The 24575-nt window shown below is 32.7% G+C and overlaps 1 protein-coding gene across 1 annotated transcript in view; it reads right to left on the bottom strand.

Moving 5' to 3' along the window:
• Positions 1 to 6517: 6517 nt before the first annotated feature.
• Positions 6518 to 24575, bottom strand: part of LOC126884314 (sister chromatid cohesion protein PDS5 homolog B) — a 120068-nt gene continuing 102010 nt past the window's right edge. Inside the window, exons 6-7 of the mRNA XM_050650252.1 lie at positions 17978 to 18250; positions 6518 to 7409 (exon numbers count right to left, since the gene is read on the bottom strand). Of these exons, the coding sequence (XP_050506209.1) occupies positions 7299 to 7409; positions 17978 to 18250 (384 nt within the window). The 3' untranslated portion in view covers positions 6518 to 7298. The remainder of the gene's footprint in view (positions 7410 to 17977; positions 18251 to 24575) is intronic.

Raw genomic sequence — 24575 nt, 5'->3', positions numbered from 1 at the left:
ACTATTAAAATATATTTTATATAAAATCAGTTGATATTGAGTGATTTATATATTTTTTATACAATTAAATCAAAAGAGATTTTTTTTAAATATGAATGCTTTGTTAGTATCACTCCAGAAATAACGGAGATGCTTGTTTTGCTTTAATTAAAATTATTACACATACATTTCAATGATTACCTATTTTAGGTGATACCCCACCAGTATTATGCTCTACATACGTTTATTGCGGTACGAAACGTAAAAAATCTACAAGTGGCGATTGTATGGTTAGGTCAACTCCATCGCCTAAGAGATCAAGTAGTAGTCTCAGTGATATTTCCAGTTTTGATATTAATTTGCTCACAAAACTTGAAACTGAATTGACGGAGAAGGTAAAAAAATTGGAGTATCAAGTAAATGCTTTAAAGAAAAAGTGCCGTCAGAAGAACAGTCAGCGTTGTAGAAGAACAAAAAACAGAAAATCGGCAACCAAATTCATGATAGAGGTACTGTTAGAAAATAAAAGCATATACGTGCACACTTTTGTTAATATGCAGTTTTCACACAAAACTCGTTCACAATGGAGTCACAATGAAAAGGATTTAGCTCTGGCCATTTATTATAAGTCTCCTAGTTGTTAAAAATTTTTAATTAGATCTCTTAACTTACTAAACATCTTACCTTCACTAAAAACAATTCAAACTTGGTTGCGTGTCATAAAATTAAGAACTGGTTTAAACATTTCCTTAATTGACAAGTTGAAGAAAAAAGTAGAGACAATGGGTGAGTGGGAAAAAATTTGTGTGTTAATGTTTGATGAAATTTCTTTGAAAAAACAATTGGAGTACAATAAATTAGATGACATTATAGAAGGGTTTCAAGATTTAGGTGCTTTAGGAAGAACAGAACAAACAAACTTGCCAACACAGGTCTGGTTTTCATGATGCGCAGCTTGCTAGATAAGGCTACGCGGCTTGCTACAGGTGGTCCAATACATAGCGACAACTTAAAAAACATTGTAGTTGAATTTGTTTCAAAATTACAAAATATTGGGTATATACCAAAAGTGTTGTGTGATCAAGCATCTAATAATAGAGCTTTATTTAAGCTGTTAGGCGCATGTAAGGATCAGCCTGCAATAGAAATAGGAAATCAGAGGATTTTCACTGTGTTCGATACACCCCACTTATTAAAAAGTCTCAAGGCCGCGTCTCACCATCAAATAATTTGATCAAACAGTTTGAGCAAACTCCAGAAGTACGTCACAGTGACGTCACAATTGCAGTTCTTTGAAATTCTAAAAATCTGTGCTCTCACTATCAGTCTAGTTTGATCAAATTTTTTGTATTGAGTTGTCTAACTTGTTTGTACTTTATTTAAAATTAAAATTTTTCATTATTATCCACAATGAACACTCAGGATGTGACGTCACTAACTGTCACTTTCAGTTTGCTCAAACCAGTTTGATCCAATTATTTGATGGTGGGACGCGGCCTTAAGAAATAATTTTCTTAACAAAAAGTTGACTTTTTTGCCGATTCTAAACAAATATCGTGGCAAGATATTGAATACACATACAACATCGATAGAACCAGTGTGAGAGCACGATGCATGGTGAAAATGACAAACGTTCATATAAACCCTAATAATTTTCAAAAAATGCGTGTAAAATTAGCAGCACAAATTTTTTCCAACTCAATTGCCTCAGCAATATCAACAGCAATGTCTGTAGGGCAGTTACACACCAAAACGGCTTCTCTTACTGCCGAATTTTTGAAAATTATAAATAATATTTTTGATGGTCTTAACAGCAAATATTGTAGTGATAGTAATCCAAACAGAAAGCCAATGTCAACTTTAAGCAAGTCAACTGAAAACTTAAAAGCAGGTTTAGAATATTTAAAAAAAATTAAAGTTTTTGAAAATCCAAAAGAGAGAAATAATATTCACTGTCTACACGGCTTTCAGTGGACCATTTTGTCAGTTTTATGTTTGTGGGAGGAACTTCAAAAATAATATAATGTGTCATATCTTTTAACATCTTTTCTGAACCAAAATCCTCTAGAAAATATTTTCTCTATTGTGCGCAATAGAGTTAGTCTAGTGCCTTCATAAAAAAACATGTGTTTTTACTTAATAACAGGCGGTAGCTGGTTTGTCTTTAGTTTCATGCGTGGAAGAGAATGATGCTAGATCAAAAGTATGTGTTTTATCTCGTCAGGTATTAATGACGCACGGGTAAATAATCGTGGACTCAACTGAATGTTAAACTACACTATTAGCTTTAGTTTATATATACAGTAGATATTAACAAGTATTTTATAATATCAGGAAAACAATATCAGTATGTCTTAAAACCTTGGAATCATATGGAAACTTTTTTATTCAGTTTAGGGAAAAATGTATTATTGATAAAAACTTGCACGTCCTAAAACTCAAAATGAAATAATCAGATGTCAAATATTATGAGTCGTATACCAAGTTTGTTAAAAAATATTAATTCTTCTCAAGAGTAATATACCTTCATTTTTAAAGTACTTTCATATAAACATGAACGTGGTTTTTAATTGTTCTCGACTTTTAATAATAAAATGTTTCGATATTGTCAATAATGAAAGTACTTCTTGAGAACAAGAAATAATAAATATCTTTTTTTCCTAAAATTTTAATTTTACTATCTTAGTTTGAAAAGAATTAACATTCAAATATAATTATTTACTTTGTTTTGAAATATGATCTAATTAGTGATGTTTTAAACTTTCTAATCCTGTCCGTTTATCAGCTTTTACCTATTGTTCCTAGGCAGATGGCCCTCAACTATTTATATGTTGGAAATTCCCTGTCATTTTATCAAGATATATGTATACCAAATTTCATGTCAATCCAATGGATTCTTTAAAATTCAGAGGTTTTGCAATATTTTACCTGGAGTGAATGGGTTAGATCTGGAAAGAAATTCTGTATATCAACTTCAAATAGTTTATTTCGCATTAGTTCTGAAAATATCATTATTTTACAAATTGCAAAAAATAATTTACATGTGAATTATCACTGCTAATTTTATTATGTATTTTCTATTTTGTTGTTTTTTTTTTGTAGTGTATTAATAATTAAATAATTTTTAAGAAACCTCTTCACTATTTTTATTATTCAATTTTTAGCGTTTTATCTGAAGTAAAATCGGAATTCCAAAATAGAGATTACAATCGCGTTAAAATTATTTGTTAAAATGCTGAATACTACCCTTATATCGTTGTCTATTACGCCAGCCAAGCGACTCAAATTTATTTTTCAATCTTGGCAAAAATTTCAATAAATGTCGCCACCGTCCAGCCAGTTAGTACTTAGACTTGAGGGGCAAAGAGGTGTAAGTGGGCGGAGTTTAACACTGAATTCGGTTTTACCTAAAGGTGAGGTATCTATGTAGTTATTAATCAATGGAATTAGGTTCTCTAGTCACTTCCGTGGCTATTTTCACCAAAAAAATTTTCACCCCCAAGATAAAAGCGCCCTAGGATATAGGGTAGACTTTGTTTCTTGAGCTATTCCCTACTTAGGCCCGCTTGCTCATTTGGAGTTCAACTTAACCCTTTCGGCCCTGACGGTGGCAATTGCCAAGCCTAAAATTACACACGGATATCTGTGATACGTATTATCTAATTTCAATGCAAATCTAATAGAGGGCGGCTACAGTCCGTATATAAGTTGATTTATATGTATTTGAGGCATTTTGAATGTAAACAGGTATTGTTTTTATACTTCAAGTAATGGCGTGTGAACGTGACCCTTTTTTTCTTGGTAAGTATTTATTTTTTTGTCATAATATTGCTATTGTGTTGCAAAAATCTGCATGTAGATGTTGGTACTTACTAACTAACATTATGAAAAGTTCATTTAAGAATAAATTGTAATTGTTATTGCATTTGTTAATTTATGGTGTGGTCCTAAAAAAGGCGTACGCAAATGCCACCAGTAGGTGTCAACAGTTACAAAAGTGGATTAAATAGATTAGAATTTATGACGAGATTTTCAACAATGAAATCTTTGCAGATGAGATTCCAACAATTGCATTTTACGGGAAAGGGAAAACTGAAGTTAATGCTACCCTTGCCCAAGCAGAAGAAGCATTAGCTGCCCTGAATGACGACTGTTCTGATATAGAAGATGATGGAGATCCCGATTATGAAGAGGCTGATCTATCAACATCAGATGAGGATGAAGTAGCATTAGAAAAAGAAGTAATTCCTCAAAAGACTAAGAAAGTGGAAAAACAAAAAAGTATTTGAAAACGTGGAAAAGTTGTACCACCAAATGGCATTTTCGATCCATCAAGTGAAAGCAATTTTAGTTATGATAAAACTGATAGTTCAGAAGAGACACCATTTAGTTATTTTTCGCGCTATTTTCCACCCGAAATATTCCAGGAGTTATCTGAAAAAACAAATTCTTATTCTGTTTTCAAGAATGGTAGAAGTCTCAGTACTGACGAAAATGAGATACGCCGCCTAGTTGCCCTGAATATTGTAATGGGAATTATTAATTTTCCGAGACTAAGACTTTATTGTTCTCCCCGTACACAATTCCATTTGATTAAAGATATCGGTATGTCCCGAAACCGATTTGAAAGTTTACGTAAAAATAACTGCATAGACGAGACAATTATACCATTCAAGGGACAATTTTCTGTAAAACAGTATATTAGATGCAAGCCAAATCCTTGGGGTATAAAAGTATTTAATTTTTGTGGCGAATCAGGAATAATATACCGATCGGTAGTTTATCAAGGTGCAACTACATTACCTATGTCTGTAGAAATGAACTACAATTCTACAACTTCACTTGTTCTATACCTATCGCAAAGATTGCCAGATAATTCGGGATATAAGCTCTACTTTGATAATTATTTCAATTCAATGGAATTACTAAAATTACTTCGGACGAGAGGAATATTTGCTGCTGGAACTATTAGACAAAATCGCATGGGAAACTGTACACTTTGTTCTGAGAAAGAACTGAAACTATCAGGAAGAGGAAGTTCAAACTCCAAAATCACTTCCGATCAAAATACTGTTGTAGTGAGATGGTTTGATAATAAGGTCGTAAATATGGGCACAAATTTTATAGGCGTAGAGCCTACTGATACCATCAAACGTTGGGATAAAAAAACAAAAACGTATGTACAAGTTGAACGTCCAGCAGTAATTAAACTTTACAATCAAAGCATGGGCGGCGTGGATAAAAATGATTTCCTTGTATCACTTTATAGAACGTTTATTAGAAGTAAGAAGTGGACTCTGCGGGTAATGTTTCACTATTTCAATGTTGCAGTGTGCAACTCATGGTTGGAGTATCGTCGTGATAATCAAAATGAACCTAAAAATAAGAAAATAGATTTATTGGAATTCACTCTTTACGTTGCGGAAGCTTTAGCTTTCTCTAAAGAACACCGAAAAGAGGTCGTCCTTTTAATGATTCACCTGGAAGTTCCCCTTCTACATTTGTAAAAGAAGAACCTTCTAAACGAATGAAACAGCAACAACCTGTCAGCGAAGTTAGATATGATGAAATTTCTCACTGGCCAATTCTTACAAAAGGTCACGAACAGCGTTGCGGTTTTCAAGGATGCAGTGGAAGATCACGCACGATGTGTGAAAAGTGTAACGTCTTCTTGTGCTTGTTAAAAGACAGAAATTGTTTCAAAAATTATCATACAATACGTCAATAAAACATAACATATTTTTATACATGCTTTTTCTGTAATAAAATATTAACTTTATTTTATATTTATTTATGTCGTAATAACCTCTTGGAGGCAGTTGCCACCAATTTGTAAAATGAAAAGTGGAGGAGCAAACATTTTATAAAAAATATTTTCAGTATTAATTAAGTGTCCAATTGAAGAAAATATGAACAAAAAAAAAGAAATGAATGAAACAAAAATTTTAATGAAACATTTTCATATCAACAAAAAATAATTCAGGGCTGAAAGGATAAGTTCAGCGCCATAACCGAGTTCAAAGTATGAAGTGCGTTGTACGGTGGTACGGACTTCATGACTTACACTCGGCAATAACGTTGAACTCCGAATGAGCATGCGGGCCTTAAAGTGAAAATATCAAGTGAATTGATGCAGTAGGATGGAATTCAGAGTCAAATACCCTCACTGACTGCACTATGTGTTATTTTCTAACAGGCTAACGACTCAAAATACTCTTCGTGAATTGTTCAAGAGTGGTTTCAAGAAAATAATGTTCGAGTTTTGGAGTGTTCAGCACCATCCTATGACCTTAACCCAATTGAAAAGTTTTTGGAAGAAGTAGAACGTCGTATATGTACACAAAATGTTTTTAAATAAACAGTCCTTGACAGATAAAATTGGACAAGTCAATTAAAACTTAATTGTCCCAATACCGCGATGTTGTCAGCAAGTAATAAATAACAATGGATATTTTATAAACTATAATTTGATACTTTTGGTTATTAATGTTATTAAATTTGTCAAATTCTGTTTGTTGTAAAAATAAAAACCTGTTGATTAAAATGTATTGCTTTACTTTTGTCGCATTCATTTTCGTCAATATTTTATAATCATAAATATTTATTTTAAACGTTATTAAAGTTTTTTTTTAAGTTCTGAAATATTGCTGTGATTTTAGAGATCATACCTATATAAATACTCTTAACCAGAAATAATCGGACAACTTGTTTCCCATTTAAATAAAAAAGCAATATGTTGCTATACTTTTATCCAAATATCAAAAATTTGATACAACTATTTATTCTTTTGACATTCTAAATTATGTAATCAATGTAAAAACTAATACAATCAAGGTGTTTTAGACGATTCCAGTATCTTTATTGACTTTTGAAATTACTAAATAGACTAAAATTGCTTTTTTATTATACAATAATTTAATACAGTAAGTACAAAATGTGTGAAAATAAAAAAATAATTTGTTCTTAAATGGACCTCAGTAGCAAATATATTAAAAACGGTAATACAGTTTTTGATTTGGATATATCCATTAATACATTTTACCAGCAAATATTGCTAGGATATTCCATCATGGCAATTCTAAAAACAATTTGCGAAGAAATTTCCATTAAATCTGTAAAATTGTTAGCTGTTTGAATATAATTTATCGATTGACTAAAAATGAATTTTCAGAAGTGGTGCATTATGTAACCACACTGAAGATAGTATACTTTAAAATAATATTTCTGAAAAAAATATAGGTTACTGAAAAAGCACTATTGGATCTTGTCAATTTGTGTTTTCTAAAGATCACACAATATTTTAGTTTTTATATACACTCTCACTTATCAACGTCCAATTTTATTCTTTCTCTCAGTCTCTTTGCTGGCGGCTCATTAATTTCTTCCTCCAAACCGGGGAGTTGTATTTTTGTGTCTGAAGCTTCTGAAGGCTATTAACAAAAAAAAAGTTGTTTTATTGATACACATAATGAATATTATATAGGTACATATTTATAAACTAAATTTAGGTTACAATGAATGCACATGTTTTCGAAGTGTGTACGCCAAATAGAAGTCAAACATCGACAACGACAAAAAAACCATTATTTTTGTAAAACAACACTTAATTATAATGTACAAACATATTAGTGTGTTTCATTAATATGTGTAAATATTTTAACCGCACAATTTTAATGCAAAACTAAAAAAGGATACCAAATGGGAGAAAAACAACTATAAATAATCTGTTAAGCAGACGGCTCAATACTAATCTCTCTAGTAAAGATGACTGATAACGTATGCTGCACCAATTTAATATAACCACCAGAAAATTTAACATGTAAATTTACCAAAAAAAAAAACGAAATGCATGGTTACAACAATAAATCTACTAAGATATAAATTGGAGCTGGAGGGTCAAGATATATGTATGTCAAAATTAAAATTGACGTGTTTTTTAAGTCCTTTGTTTCTGAAATAATAAATTCATGCCATGCGTTTGCAGCGTACTGTATAGTTAAGTGATTTTGTTTCCATTTATGAAATATTACTCTGATGGGGTTGAAAAATTTTTGTTCGAACTGTGATTAATTATCGTCCAATGCCGTTTATGATTAGACAGCAGCGAAAGAACATGGTTTATAAAATTAAAGTAAAACAATTTTCATAGGAGTGAGCTAGTCTAGTCTTAATATAATGCATAGTACATTTTTTAAATAAAACTTATTCATTAAAATCTATAAATTAAAGACTAACCAAACATTGATAAAATCGATGAAAATATTATATATCTGCAAACTTTACTAGCAATCATTACAAACTTCTCTCATATCAGTTATCAATTTATTTATGTGGTAGAGGTTAATTTGTGTTGACATTGCCTTGTAAACTTAAAATTTCTGTAGTGCATCAGTGAACCATCAACACGGTATTTTCAATTAAATTTGTTTGTCGCGGGACACCAAACCGCGTTATCTTTCTTGATTTTCCAGTTTTTAATAAGATTAACGTAAAATGTAACAAGTATGTTCGCAGCATACATATTGGTATTAAATAGTCCCCGAACAGATATCCCGCAAATTTAACTACTACAGAACATAAATTTTGCAATGGTCTATCCATAATTACAAACTCATCGTCTATCAGTCTTGTTTAGGTGTTCAAGTCTTATTGATATCGTATTGTTTGGACATATCGTGTGTGGAACCATATCCACGAAATGCTAGACTCGGATTAGAGATCGTGAAGATGCTAATTCAATTTTGAGACGAAGAAGTCCTTATTAAAAATACTTTTTACGAATTAAACCCTCGAAGTCTTTACACAGACATCGTCCGGCGGGATTTTTCGAAATTAGACTTAGTCTAGTAAAATAAGATTACACTACATGTAAATCAAAATGTAAATTCGTACAGGTTGGAACAAATTTTATTTTAAAGTTTAGGTGAGTACAAAAGATATTTTCAAGAAAGTATCCAAATCATATAAGGGGATCATTGGTTAAATAATTAAAAAGGGGTCATTTTTGCACAATATTTACTTTTTTAACTGCTGAGGTAATTTACATTTTAATGAAGGTCTTTAGGGTTTTTTTCTACAAAGCTGAAGGACAAATCTTTCACCTAAGACTTACCAAATTAAATTTGACCCCCAATTTATTTAAATAATTATATATAAAATTTAAAAATCAAATTTGCAACAAAGTATTTTTTCCGTTTTAAATAAGCACTATAAATTATTTTATTTAATAGGAGAAGTTGCGCTATATTACCAGTATTAAGCAAAAAAAAAATTGATTAAAAAATATTTAATAATTTATGAGCTATTTCAATTGTTTATCAAACGTTACTATATTTTTAATTGCAAAAACGCGGTTGTTACCAAAAGAATATAAAACTGTGTAAAACCTCGTTACTTTTATTTTTATGTATATTTCCGATAATTGTATTGATAAATTCAAATTTCAATTTAACTCCCCTCTAAAATGACATTTGAAAATTGTTCTAATTTGTTTATAATTTGTTTTTTTAATAACGTCACGGGGATTAAACATTTTGAAATGCTGTTCCGATAATCCGGTTCCTGGGAATTTTTCACTAATTAACAAATTTTTTTGTCGTTTTTTGTTCTTTTTTTTCCTTATAGTAAAAAAAATAGTTTTGCTTATTGAGGGGGTTTCATTAAGAATGTCCAATCTCTTAGTTGTCGATTCTAGACCTCAAAATATTAAGATTTAACCAAAATCACTTCAATAAAATGTGGCTCCTTATTGAATTACAGGGTGTTTTATGTAAAAATTTAAAAATTATTTTTGCTCAGTATTTTAAAACTATTCGACATATCCTTTTCATACTTGGCAGAAAGTGTAGGTACTATACACCCTATGAAATGTTAAATACAGGTTTCCGGTTATTACCAGAGGCCTACGACAGGCGGACAGGAGAAAGCAAATGGTTGACCCTTCCCAAATTCTACGTCACTGGCGAAATTGCCATTTTAGCGCAATTTTTAGATTCTCCCATACTCTCAATGTAAATAACTTACTTTTCACTATAGTTGATTTTTTAACCAAGAGGAGTAAACTAAAAAGACAGATTCACACCCAAGAAAGTTACTAGAAAAGTCACCAAATTCGTTTTTTGTTGATCATATGACATATCGATGATAATCCATACATAATATATTATACTAACACATAGCTAAAGAGTTCTAAAAACAACTGTTTTTATATAAAAGTAGACTAAAAATCTAAAAATTAAAGGAATAATGCAGAAAACACAAAAAGTCGCCGATATACTTAATTAACCTATAAAATGACAGAAGGGCCAAAATTTCATAAATGTCATTAGTGTCAAAATTTAATAACAGTGGAGTAAACTTGCCTGCGGTTGGACCAATTAGAAACAAGCATTACGGAGCGGTAAATTTGAATCACTCCTCTTGGTTAAAAAACAAACAATAGTAACGATAAAGTCATTAGTTTTCGAGATATTTGCAGTTAAACATGTAACGGCAAAGTTATTTTATTTTGATTAAGATTTTGTGCCGCGTAATTTTTAATTTCAAATATCTCGAAAGCTAATGATTTTATCGTTAAGACTAAACAGTATATTATTCATTATTAACGTAAAATCATTAGTTTTTGAGATATTTGAAACTAAAAATTAAGCGGCACAATATATTAATCAAAATAACTAAATAACTGTGCCGTTACATGTTTAACTTCAAATATCTCGAAAACTAACGACTTTATCGTTACGAGTAAAGAGGATGTTATTTGCATATACAGTATTGGAGAATTTAAAAATTGTGCTAAAATGGTAATTTCACCAGTGACGTAGAATTTGGGAAGGGTCAACCATTTGCTTTCCCCTGTCCGCCTGTCGTACGCCTCTGGTAATAGCCGGAAACCGGTATTTAACATAATTTCATAGGGTGTATAGTACCTACACTTTCTACCAAGTATGAAAAGGATATGTCGAATAGTTTTAAAATATTGAGCAAAAATAATTTTTAAATTTTTAAATAAAACACCCTGTAACTCAATAAGGAGCTATATTTTATTAAAGGGATTTTGGTTAAATCTTAATATTTTAAGGTCTAGAATCGGCAACTCAGAGATTGGACATTCTTAATGAAACCCCCTGTATAAGCAAAACTATATCTTTTACTATAAGGAAAAAGAAGAAGAAGAAAAAACAACAAAAAAATTGTTAATTAGTGAAAAATTCTAAGGAACCCGATTATTGGAACAGCATTTCAAAATGTTTAATCCCCGCGACGTTATTAAAAAAACAAATTATAAACAAATTAGAACAATTTCCAAACGTCATTTTAGAGGGGAGTTAAATTGAAATTTGAATTTATCAATACATGTATCGCAATCATACATAAAAATAAAAGTAATGAGATTTTAAGCAGGTATATATTCTTTTGGTAACAACCGCGTTTTTGCAATTGAAAATATAGTAACAATTGATAAACAAATTAAATATCTCATAAATTATTAAATATTTAACCATTTTTTTTTTGCTTAATACTGGTAACATAGCGCAACTTCTCCTATTAAATAAAATAAATTTATAGGGCTTATTTAAAACGCAAAAAATATTTTTTTGCAAATTTGATTTTTAAATTTTAAGTATATATAATTATTTAAATAAATAGGAGGTCAAATTTAATTTATTAAGTCTTAGGTGAAAGATTTGTCCTTCAGCTTTGTAGAAAAAAAACCTAAAGACCTTCATTAAAATGTAAATTACCTCAGCAATTAAAAAAGTAAATATTGTGCAAAAATGACCCCTTTTTAATTATTTAAACAATGATCCCCTCATATGATTTGGATACTTTTTCGAAAATATCTTTTGTATTCACCTAAACTTTGATATAAAATTTATTCCAACCTGTACGGAGTTACATTTTGATTTTTTTTTATTTATTAGGCTAACTCCTTAATAAAGCGTAGTTTTCTGTTACTGCTTTTTCTCGAGCAGATATTAACTCGAATCACAATTCCATTATTATTGGCTTTAACTTTCACTGTAGAAAGCTAAAAAAATCAATCACAAATTTAACATAGTTACATAGTGAAAGTACGAGAGAAGTGGACTTGCAATATTGTGTGAAGAAAATAAACCAATACTAGAAGATCAACAAAATAAAATCTGAAAAGCAAACGCAAATTCCGCCAAACAGACGATCCGCAACCAAGATTAAAAAAGAATAAATGAAAACCATCGAAATGAAATTTGTTATTATAAATCATAAGTTTTACTTATGATACCTTACTATAAACGATACTTTTGTTCATTGGCGGATTAATACTAGTACATCTTTCGTACAATCTCTCTTAATATTTTGACTATCTCAGCCGTTTCCAATAGTATTTGTTTAAGTCTTTGCTCTTTGTACTTTCTCTCACTTTTCTGTCTCTCCAGAATCTCTCCAGGTCTCCATAGCTTGACAGTGTAATCCCAATGTAATTTGACTTCTATTTTCCTCATTATGTGTCCACTTTCTATGTTAACGCTTTTGATGTTTTCATCTTTAAATAAATTGAAGATACCAGGACTTAATATATATTTGTCGTATTCTGTTGCCTTTTATGGGTTCCGTAAGTTGTCCATATATTCTGACTTCCTTCTTGTTGTTTTGGTAGATGTTTCCATTAGTTTTTATGATATCCACGGAAATTTCTCTAATATACAAAATATACATATTTGAATCTTATTTTGTTGAATGCTTTCTGTAAGTCGATCAGACTTAGAAGCGCTAGTCGATTATACTCAATAATTTCTCAGATATGCCCGGATATACTCCAAGGATTTCTCGTCTCTATGGTGAATACTGCAGTGTTCAGAATGAAAACCTTGTTGTTCATTTGATACGGTTAGCCTCCTATATATATGTAGGTTTTTGAAGAGTTTTAGTTATAACATTCAGGATATTATTTAACATATGTTGGTATATACATAGTCTATGTATTAACAGGGCGATTGCTTCGATTCTGTTTTCTTTCGCAACACCACTGTGCAAGATTGGACCTTAATATATTAAAAAATAATTTAACTCAAACAAAGAATGCAATAATCTTAGTCATCGATTACGCCAGAATATGCTTGTAACACTCCACCGACATCTACAATAATAAACAATATTTCACAAAGTATAATATAATAGTGAGTTTACTATTAACACAACATCAATATTAGGTAGGTAATAAAAACATACCTGAGTATCTATTCCACCATGAATATCCGCAAGCTAGGTGTGAAAATATAACTATCAACAAAGTGTACACACTAAATAAGTAATCTAATTCAAATAAGTAATTAATCACAGGAAATGTCTACTTTATTATTATACCTAATCACAAAAAGTAGGTATCGCATAATTTTTGAAACAGAACAAAAGTTTTAAAATAATTTTTAATTTTTAGCATAATATTTTAGTACTTGTCTATCGTCTCCTTTAGGTGTCTACAAACCCATAACATTTGAAGTTGAAGCGTATTTTTGCCGAAAAAAAAACAATAAACAAAACTTGTTAAAAGAGAATATTTATTTTGGACATTTGAGTTCGAGAATTTGTTCTGTGCACTATGTCTGCTTGATTTTTCAATGGGGAGGGAGACGCTATTTTGCTAGGAGGACTAAGTATTGCATATTTGATGTTAAAGAAACTTAAAAAACTTAAAAGATGGAACCGAACAACTTGGATGAAGAGTTATTCTAAAACTCGTAATTTTTATATTCTAAAGAATTTAGAAGGCAACGACAATGTGTTGTTTAAAAACTTTACAAGGACTTCAAAAAACAACTTTGACATTGACAATCTTCTGTATATGGTTAGGCAAATACATTAGGCTATAATACATCCAACTCCAACAGAAGACTGGAAGCACGTTGCCACTAGCGCCTCTGCCGGCTTGAGTTGAACTACGTTTTCTCAACGTAAACATACAAATTTAATTGTGTTAACTTTTGGATAATTAAGCTAATCTTGGTAAATTCTGTTTGTATTTTTACACAAAATGTCTTATAAAATAGGTTAGGTAAAATGGATTCTCAGCAAATATCTAGGACGGCAACAAAATTAACTAAAAAGTGTATTTATTACCTTGCCTCCATTCACCCCGATGAGAGGGTGCTTAGCTGCAATTTCTTTTTACAGGAAGGCTAACCCCAGACTGTATAGAAAATTTATTTTCTATTATTAGGGCTAAGGATACACCTGATAGTGCTTATAAGGGGAGCTTCAGACAAAATTAATGATATATTTAAAACGTATTTTTAAAATTATATACAAGAGAGTGTTGAAAATGTTAAATATAATTTAAAATTAAAATGTGACAAGAAACTCTCCAAAATGTATGTACCTACAAATTGTCACAAAGCTTTTATATATAAATATTTTAATAAAATTAACGATAGTAAAAAGGAAAAATTATGCTAATTGAAAAGTTAGAAGATAAAATTAAAGAAAATAGCTTACAACTTATTTGTATTTATCGTATGGCATAGATACAATAAGAACACATAATTTAAAAAAAAAAGTATATAAAACGTTACATGTCACATGAAGTATCACAAACGAACATCTAATGTATTAATGTAATGTAAAACATTTTCGGTCGCATTCAGGAATTCATCGAAAACTCCAGGGTACCGCCTTCGGGGACATTCCTCAATAATGTGACGGACGGTCTGCCGTTGCGCACCACAGTCACACTCAGGAGTAAGGGCCTTTCCCCATCTATGCAAGCTGTCAGCACATCTACCGGTACCTGTTCTTATTCTGTTCAGCGCCGTCCATGTATTGCGGGGCAGTTCAAAGCCTGGCGGTTTCTGATCGATACAGTCCATTTGGTGTGCTTCCTGTGGTGAGTCGCTCTCCCATTGTCTTCTCCAAGCGTTAATGAGGTCGAAATGTTCCTGATGTAAGGAGGTGGCTCTTAGTAATGGAGGATATCTGGAGCGCAGTCTGTTCATTTTGATATCAAGCTTATCATGGTGGATGGGTAGTTGATGGTTAGCCTCGATTTTTCGATATTCTCTGAGAAGAGAATGACTTCTTCTTAGTTTCGGCGGTGGAATGTGACTCAGAATGGGAAGCCAATAGTTCAGTGTTGGTTGAATTGTACCTGAGATCATTCGCATTGTCTGGTTTAATTGTGTGTCAATAATCTTCGTGTGTTTGCTATTGAGCCATACCGGCGAAGCATATTCAGCGGCCGAGTATACGAGTCCGAGAGCGGATGATGTGAGTACGGAGGCTGAGGACCCCCATGTGGTGCCACATAGCTTTTGGATTATATTATTTCGCGTCTTCAGTTTTTCTGCCGTTCTTTGTAGGTGTTCCTTGAAACTTAAGTTCTGTCAAGAGTCACTCCAAGATATTTTGGTGTTGTGTTATGAGTGAGTAGTCTGTTTTCAAAGTGAACTGAGAGTTTTTTGTTGGCTTGGGCATTATTCAGATGGAAACAGCACACTTCAGTTTTCGTTGCATTGGGCCGTAGCCTCCATTTGCGAAAGTATTCACCCATAACAGCAAGGTCATCCGTCAGTATTGTTTCTGTAACATCCAAGTTATTATGTCTTGCTGCAATGGCCCAATCGTCAGCATAGCCAAATGTTTGCGAAGTTGTCCTAGGTAGGTCCGCGATGTATAAATTAAAGAGTAAGGGTGCCAAAACAGATCCCTGTGGCAGTCCATTGCTGAGCTTCATTTGGACACTTTTCAAGTTGCCCATTGTGACGTGAAAAGGTCTGTCGGTGAGCATGCTATCAATGAATTTGGTTACCTTTTGGCATGGGCTCCAGACGGTGTCGTATGCAGCTGATAGGTCAATGAAAGCAACGGATGTTTTTTGCTTTCTTTGAAAACCTGCTTCAATATGTGTTGTTATAGATAGATAGCTTACAACTAAATTTGTATTTTGATTTATTCCTATAAAAATACCTTTCTTGGCATAATCTGTGGTTATAACTCATACCACTAGATGGCGCTATTTTGTTTGCTTCCGCACAATTGACGGGAAATGTCAAGAATTGTATGTATTACAGTCTAATGTATTTGGGTTAGGCCATTAATAGGGAAATATGGCAGCAACTTTAGAAAACCTGCTGAAGTAAGATTGGCGACAAGTTATTGAAAGGAAATTAAATTATAATTTTTAAAGGAACGTTAAGGTTCGGAGGAACGTTAAGGTTCGGAGGAACGTTAAGGTTCGGAGGAACGTTAAGGTTCGGAGGAACGTTAAGGTTCGGAGGAACGTTAAGGTTCGGAGGAACGTTAAGGTTCGGAGGAACGTTAAGGTTCGGAGGAACGTTAAGGTTCGGAGGAACGTAAAGGAGTTGTACGTATTACAGTCTAATGTATTTGGGTTAGGCCATTAATAGGGAAATATGACAGCAACTTTAGAAAACCTGCTGAAGTAAGATTGGCGATAAGTTATTGAAAGGAAATTAAATTATAATTTTTAAAGGAACGTAAAGGTTATATATTATAAATAACTAAATATTTTTCAGTCTCAGTATCGTCAAGTTTGAGGGTTTCTTTGTTCAGCCTCGGTGACCGGTACACTACTAAACGACGCGACGTTAGGGATGTACTTTGGGACATGCTTGCTGAAGAAGATGACCTCTAGCCACAAAATTCAGGAAATGTCGAAATGGCATTTCCGAAGACCAAATATTAAGTATATTTTATATTATGTATAAACATCACCTGGTTAAATGTAAACCAGGTACGGTCGTATTGACTTTCACTTCTTGCACCACTTTTCTTATCCGTCGTTACCTTTTGGTGCTCTTTTGAAAAATAAGATCTCAAACTTTTTATCTTGTTTCTAACTGCTTTTTCGGTGATTCCATACTTTGCAGCTAAATTCCGGTATGCGTAGTTCCTTTTATTTTTGTTGGTAAAAGACAGGCTTTATGTTCCATAAGAATTCATGAGACCGGTAGTCTTCGATTAATTCGAGGGTTTGCTTGTTATTCATCCTTACCACAAAAAAACTCTCCAAAATAAACACACACGAAAAATAATATAGGAGTGACTAATTATGAATATAAAAAGCACGTTGAAACGCAAAGAAATGCTGTGGAACTACGGTAGCTACGCTGTGTGTTATGAAAAACCGGGTCGAGGACTGTAAACAGGAATGCCTTAGCGCATTCACTTCGGTGACAAGGTATGCGCTGCGGAAATCGTTAAACATGCGTTTAGCGCACGCAAAAAGGAATGCAGTGTGGACATAGCAATTTGGCGTAATATTCAAGGTGAATGTGGTTTCCCTCTCTGACTTCAGTGTTTTCAAGAGATACATTAATTATCTAATTTACCTTCAATTTACTTAATATTTTTAGAATTCTGTGAACACTTCCCGTCGGCGCTTGGTTAAGTCAGTACACAGAACTATGTCATTTACCAGAATACTTTTATTTCTATGACAGAGTGCACAATTTAGTTTGCATAAATATAGATTGTATAAATATAGATTGTAAATATAACTGTTTCTTCTCATATCCAAAAATTTGGAGAACAGTGTTTTCTTTAACTACTCTATTTTTCCATAGTACTCACAGAACCGTGCTTTTATTAGCCTAAGCTGCACTGTTATTCACTGAGTATAAGGAACTGCGAGAGGTTTTATTTAAACATCTGATTTATTTCGTTGGACGAGCATGAATAAGGCTAAAATATAACCATCATTTCTGAAAACTGAGTGCCTTAGTCAAAAACTAGAGTATAGATAGTATGGTTTTAGAGAGCATATCTATCCACTTGCAACATGATAATCTAATATTGCAAAAATAATTGAATATCCGTTCTTATACATAGATTTTTATAGTTAGACACGCTCCTTGATATTAACCAGCGGTTTATTTATGATTCGACACTAGTAGTCACTCCTAAGAAAATAATTTCTCATCGTACATTCTATATAATACGCATTTACAAAATAATTGCTTCAGAAAATATACCATAAAATCTATTAAATAAAAATTTTACTCACTTGAACATCTGTACCAAGGGGTCCACATCCTTCGGGTTTCTTAGTTTTTGGCTTCTTTTGCCTTTCATTGAGCATATTTAACGTTATAGCGTTTTTTAGATTTGGTTGATACTGTAGTTCAGGAGGTAAAAACACCTTGGTGTTACAAAAATCTGGTTGGTGCTGAAAATACATTAATGGAATGCGTGCGTCACTTGGAAAATCTTTTAAATCGTAGTTTGTCGACCTGGTAAGCAGGAGACCAGACGCCAGATCACAAAGAGCCCATAATTTCTGAATAGAAAGAAAATAATAGTACATTAGATATGTATTTAAAATTTCGTAAAACAACTCCCAATCAATTATGATTATTAATAAGATAATTTATATAAACTATTAGTTTCTTTGGGTTTAACTTAAGCTTTAGACAAATTTTATATATCTTAATTATTTATGTTATAAAACACTACAACATAATAAACATCAGTTATGCTACAGCCCTAGTAGAGCCTCCACCTTCACCAGTCTATTTCGCCAGTCGTTTCTGTTCATCGCCAACCGTTGCTAGTTTGCTGTACCTATCTTCCTCGCGTCCTCGTCCATACTGTCCCTCCATCATAGACTTGGTCTACCTCTACTTCTATTTCCTACTGATACCGCTAATAGGGTTCGTCTGGGTAGGTAATTTTCATTTGCTGTTGACATATGTCCAGACCATGCTCTGGGATACATTCCCAAAGCTTGGAGAAGGGCAAGGGTGGCGTTTATTCCCAAGCCAGGAAAAACAGATTACACCTTAGCAAAATCCTACAGGCCTATAAGTCTGACCTCATTCATGTTAAAAACCATGGAAAAAATCTTGAATGAACACATCAAGAAAAACAATTTAAATGAAAATCCACTGCACCAACGGCAATGGGCGTATCAGGCAAGGAAATCAGGTGAAGCCGCCTTGCACAATTTAGTGTCGGAACTCGAAAGGAGTCTGCATCAGAGAGAAGTCGCCCTTGCTGCATTTTTAGATATTGCATTTGATAATATCTAAATCAAGACTATACAAAGCGCACTGGTGAGGAAGAAAATCAACAACACAACATGCAAGTGGATTATTCAGATACTTCAGAGCAGAATAATATCCACAGATACGCATGAAGATACCATAAATCTGAGGGCAATAAGGGATGCCCTCAAGGCGGTGTATTGTCACCGTCATTATGGAACATAGTTGTCGATGATCTGATTCATGGGCTAAGCGCCTAACGAATCTGGGTCCAGGGTTTTGCAGATGATATCGTAATAGTAACTAATGGAAAATTTCCCAGCACTGTTGCGTATCAGATGCGATATGTCCTTCACTACATGGAGAACTGGTGTCTGAAAGAGAACCTCTCCGTGAACCCTTCTAAAACTAAACTGGTAGCCTTTACAAATAAGAGGAAGCTTACTGGACTGAGTGAGCTGAAATTATTTGAAGAGGTACTGGAAAGAACCAATGAGGTTAAGAATCTAGGGGTAACCCTAGATTCGAAACTCAATTGGAATACTCATATTAACAATATAACCAATAGAGTTAAGCGACTCTTCTGGAACTGCAGACGAGTTGTAGGTAAAACCTGGGGAATGAAACCAAAGGTGATAATATGTTGGTTGTACACATCAGTGATACGACCGACAGTCACTTATGGGTCAGTACTCTGGTGGAGAAAGACGGCTTTGCAATCTTGTGTGACCACTCTCACCACCCTACAAAGACAAGAGCTTCTAAATATAACAGGAGCCTTGAATAGTACAGGAACGGCTTCATTAGAGGCTATCATAGGTCTTCCTCAGCTGGAATTATATATTTCGGCGGTAGCCTTTATGACCATCCCGAGACTCAAAGCAAACAATACTTGGAGGCCAAATTATGTATTGAATAGCCACACAAACATTACTGGGACTATACTTGAGGAATCCATCTTTATGATGAACTCAGAACTAATCTTCACTGGGAAGATTAACACAATTATACCATCTAGAGAACAAAAAGTCCCAAATATTAATGGGGACTTAATATGGTTCACTGATGGATCTAAAACTGCCCACGGTACTGGATCAGGAGCCTATGGGCAAACATGTAACTATAATAAATCTTACAGCCTAGGTCAACATACAACGGTGTTCCAGGCTGAAGTTTTTGCTTTGGTGGCCTGCATTGATGAAATCATTGATGAAGACCCTAAAGCTAAGAGAATCAACATTTACACAGATAGCCAATCGGCTATTCTGGCTGTAAAGAACCCTCTCACCAAATCAAAACTGGTGAGAAACTGCAAAGATTTCCTCAATAACCTGGCAAAAGACAATAAAGTGTCTTTAATATGGGTGCCGGGTCATGAAGGGGTGCATGGGAACGAACGAGCAGATATGTTAGCGAAACAAGGCTAGAGAGAAACTTTTGAAGGCCCAGAACCTTTCTGTGGCATCACTAAAGATGCCATGAAAAACGCGGTTCAGAAATGGCTGATAAAGAATCATCAAAATAAATGGAGAACCACTCAAGGGCAAATCCAGACTAAAAAAATAATCAAGAATATTGATAAAAAAACTCTCGAACAGTTTGATGAACCTCAATAAACGAGAGATCAAAACGGTCACTGAAATGGTGACTGGACATTGCCGTTTAAGAAATCACATATACAAACTAGGTAAGGCGAATGAACCATGGTGCAGAAAGTGCGAAATGGAAGAAGAAACTGCCATACACATACTATGCCATTGCAGTGTGCTGGGTGATGTAAGGCAGGACTTCACTGGTCAAATGAGGTTTGAACCAGAAGAGATCCTAAAACTACCAATAAGAAAACTGTTGGCCTTCGTTGATGCCACAGGACTTATTAAAGTTTAAGGAGAAGAACAGGGTTTGGTACAAAGGTCTTATGACCAAGTGCCAGAGACTAACGAGTCTCGCCTGAGTTAAGAAGAAGAGAAGAAGAAGATGTCCAGACCATCTAAGCCTACATATTTTTATGAAAGATATTACAACTGTACCATTTACTATTCCTTTATACTTCTCGTACAATTTGAGATCCTTTACCAAATACCATTTTCGCAGATTGTGTCCAATACTCTCCTTAGTATATTTCGTCTTCTCGAAGACGAGCAGACGACTGCGTCTGTTCTACGAGAAACAAACTTCTAAGGAAACTTATAGGAAACATGGGATGTAAATCCAGAGAACAGCAGAGGCCTTGTGTTTCTCAGCGGAAGAATATGGCTGTCCCGTGTGGAGTATATCTAGGCACGCCCTGAATAGTCACCACTGAATTAAACGAAACAAGTAGAATAACTACCGGCTGTATGAAGTTGACCTTTTTCCCCTATCGGGTAGCTGGTTTTGTATTGACATAAGACCGTACATGCCCCCTTAATACATATAGAGAGAATTTCGAGCAAACTTTCGATGAAAGACACCTATATGAATTCGAGGAACCACCAGGAACCAGCCGATTTAAATCAAGAAAAAGGTTTATGAGAAACGTTAGCGACGAACCCCCAAATTGTTCCATAACACCCAGGGTCACTATACGGAATGGACCTGGACTGGAGCAGACACATAACCCCATGCACGCCGGCGTTGCCCCTGTAAAACAAAACCTACTTAAATTTGTTATAGACATGTATAGACAACGCTCTCTGTGAATGTGAACAAATAGGACAAATATAGATCCAGACTCGAAAATGTAAGTACAGTGTATACGGAAAATACTCTCAGGGGCACGAAAAACGGGCACCCCTTGAATTTTTATTAAAATCGTCGAGACACACTTTATTTTTTATTGTAACTTTTATCGACGATTGGCATGCTCTTATAGAAGGTTTTAAGATATGGTTTAGAAGGAAAATACGTACGAAAAACTTTTTTTTAAAGAGAAACATACAAACTTACAAATTAATAGAAAAATTAGTCCAGAGAAATAAGATTTTTCTCGTGACACATCCCCCTCCAGGCCGAAACCAAATTTTTTGAGTAGTATGGACATCTATATTAATAACCTGTATGTTGATGATATACATAGTTATAAACAAATGAAGATGAAAAAACGCTAAATTTTCGCTTTTTTCGTCTATTACTAAAAAGTGAAGAATTTTAAACAAATTTGAGAGTAAGAAACTAATAAATCATATAAAAAACTTCAATATGGCGTTCGCTGCATATCTATATCCTTATTTGTTGCTTAGAAAATTGCAAAATAAGTCATAAATTTTGAGATTTTATAAATGTTCATAACTTATGTAAAAATTAAGTTAGAACTTTTTTATTTCACAGAATGCTGAGACTTCTGGTGCTTAAATTATATTCTAAATTTCAAAGCAATTGGTCAAATAGTTTAAAAGTTATTTAATTTGTTTATCCCAAATTAATGTTTTTTGCGACACTATAAGTCAGAAAACGATGAGGTTATAGTAATACTTCCAACAGTTTATGAAAGAAGAAAATTTATGCTATTAACTTAATTTAAAAAGAATGACAAAAAATAATTTTAAATAGTGTAAAATTATTTTGCAAAAACATGTCGATTTTTTGCTTATAAACAATTAGAATAACTTTTTAACCGTTACCTGTAGAAAAATTATTTTTCCATATTTAGAAGGACTGAATTTTTATACACATTTATAAAGAAAAACAATTGTACTAGCATAATTAGGGACGAAGTTAGCACCCTTCTTTTTTTTTAATTCACAGCAGCTTTGTTTATAGCAATTAAGAAATAAAATTAGCCGCATTTGAAAGACCATACTTCAAAGTTTTAACTTATTAAGTATACAAAAGATTTCCTTTCAAGAAAATCGTCCACAAGGTTTAAAAATGTGGCCCTTAAAATCGGCCGGCGTTGAAACTTGGGATAGCGATGAGAGGAGGAAGGAGCTGTTAACTGTATCTCTGGTTCTCGATTATTTATTTCGTTGTTTCTTTTTTTAATTTGTATGTACTTTTTACGTACATTACGAATAGGCGTTATTTAAATAAACTAATTGTTATATACACCATCAAATTTGTTTAAACAATTTTTTTTCAATTTTTTAAATAATATTTGATGTAACTTTTATTGTAAAATGTACATATTAGTTATACAGGGCGTAACAAAAATACAGGCCATAAATTAAATCACATATTCAGGGACCAAAAATAGATCGATTGGACCTAACTTACCTTAATACAAATGTGCACATAAAAAAAGTTATAGCCCTTTGAAGTTACACAATGAAAATCGATTTTTTCCAATATATCGAAAACTATTAGAGATTTTTTATTGAAAATGGACATGTATCATTCTTATGACAGGAAGATCTTAAAGAAAAACTATAGTGAAATTTGTGCATCCCATAAAAATTTTATGGGGGTTTTGTTTCCTTAAACCCCCCAAACTTTTGTGTACGTTCCAATTAAACTATTATTGTGGTACCATTACTTAAACTCACTGTTTTAAAACTTTTTTTGCTTCTTAGTATTTTTTCGATAAGGCAGTTTTTATCGAGTTGCGGCTTCTTTTTTAATATGTTTACATAAAAATTTTATGGGGGTTTTATTCCTTTACACCCCCCAAATGTTTGTGTACATTCCAATTAAACTATTATTGCGGTACCATTAGTTAAACACAATGTTTCTAAAACTTTTTTGTCTCTTAGTATTTTTTCGATAAGGCACCTTTTATCAAGATGTGGCTTCTTTTTTAATATGGTTCAAAATATGCCTAAAAATGTAAATTATAAATAAATTTTCATACGATTACCAAGTCTCCATAATCGTACATAACCATATTTACAAATATGTGGTGGATTTGACTAATATTCAAAATATCTCAATAAAAACTGACTTTTCGAAAAAGTACTGAGAGGCAAAAAAGTTTTAAAAACATTGTGCTTAACTAATGGTACCACAAAAATAATTTAATTGGAACGTACACAAAAAAACACCCCATAAAATTTTTATGGGGTGTCAAAATTTTACTATAATTTTTTTGAAAGATGCTCCTGCCATAAAAATACCACATGTCTATTTTCAATAAAAAATCTCGCGGAATTTTCGATATATTGGACAAAATCGATTTTCATTTTGTAACTTCAAAGGGCTGTAACTTTTTTATGTGCATATTTATACTGAGGTAAGTTAGGTTCAATCGAAGTATTTTTGGTCCCAGAATGTGATTAAATTTATGACCTGTATTTTTGTTACGCCCCGTAATTATTATATACTAATCCTATTCAATTATTCCTAAATCTAACATTGGTTTATAATATTGAATTGAAAATAAAAAATCTCAAATAAACTAAGTTTTATTTCTTGATAAACATGCTACTAGAAAACGAAAAATGAAATGTAACAAAATTAGAGAGAGGATAAAAAGAACAAAACTATTTTCAGAAATTTTCTACAACATTGTAATAATTGTATCCTACAAGATTGAAAGTTATAATTTTAAGATTGCAAAAAAGCAAAAATTAAGATATTTCATACATTTTGGTATTATAACAAGACTCTTAAAATAAAATTAAAGGAGATTTATTTAGGAATACTTGTATTTTTATGAAAAACGTAACAATTATCAGTTACCTATTTATTATAAGTTATTGTAAA

This window comes from Diabrotica virgifera, chromosome 5 (genome assembly GCF_917563875.1).
Source record: "Diabrotica virgifera virgifera chromosome 5, PGI_DIABVI_V3a".
Taxonomy (NCBI): domain Eukaryota; kingdom Metazoa; phylum Arthropoda; class Insecta; order Coleoptera; family Chrysomelidae; genus Diabrotica; species Diabrotica virgifera.
Note: the sequence above shows the minus strand (reverse complement) of the source record. Positions and strands in the feature narration are given on the sequence as shown.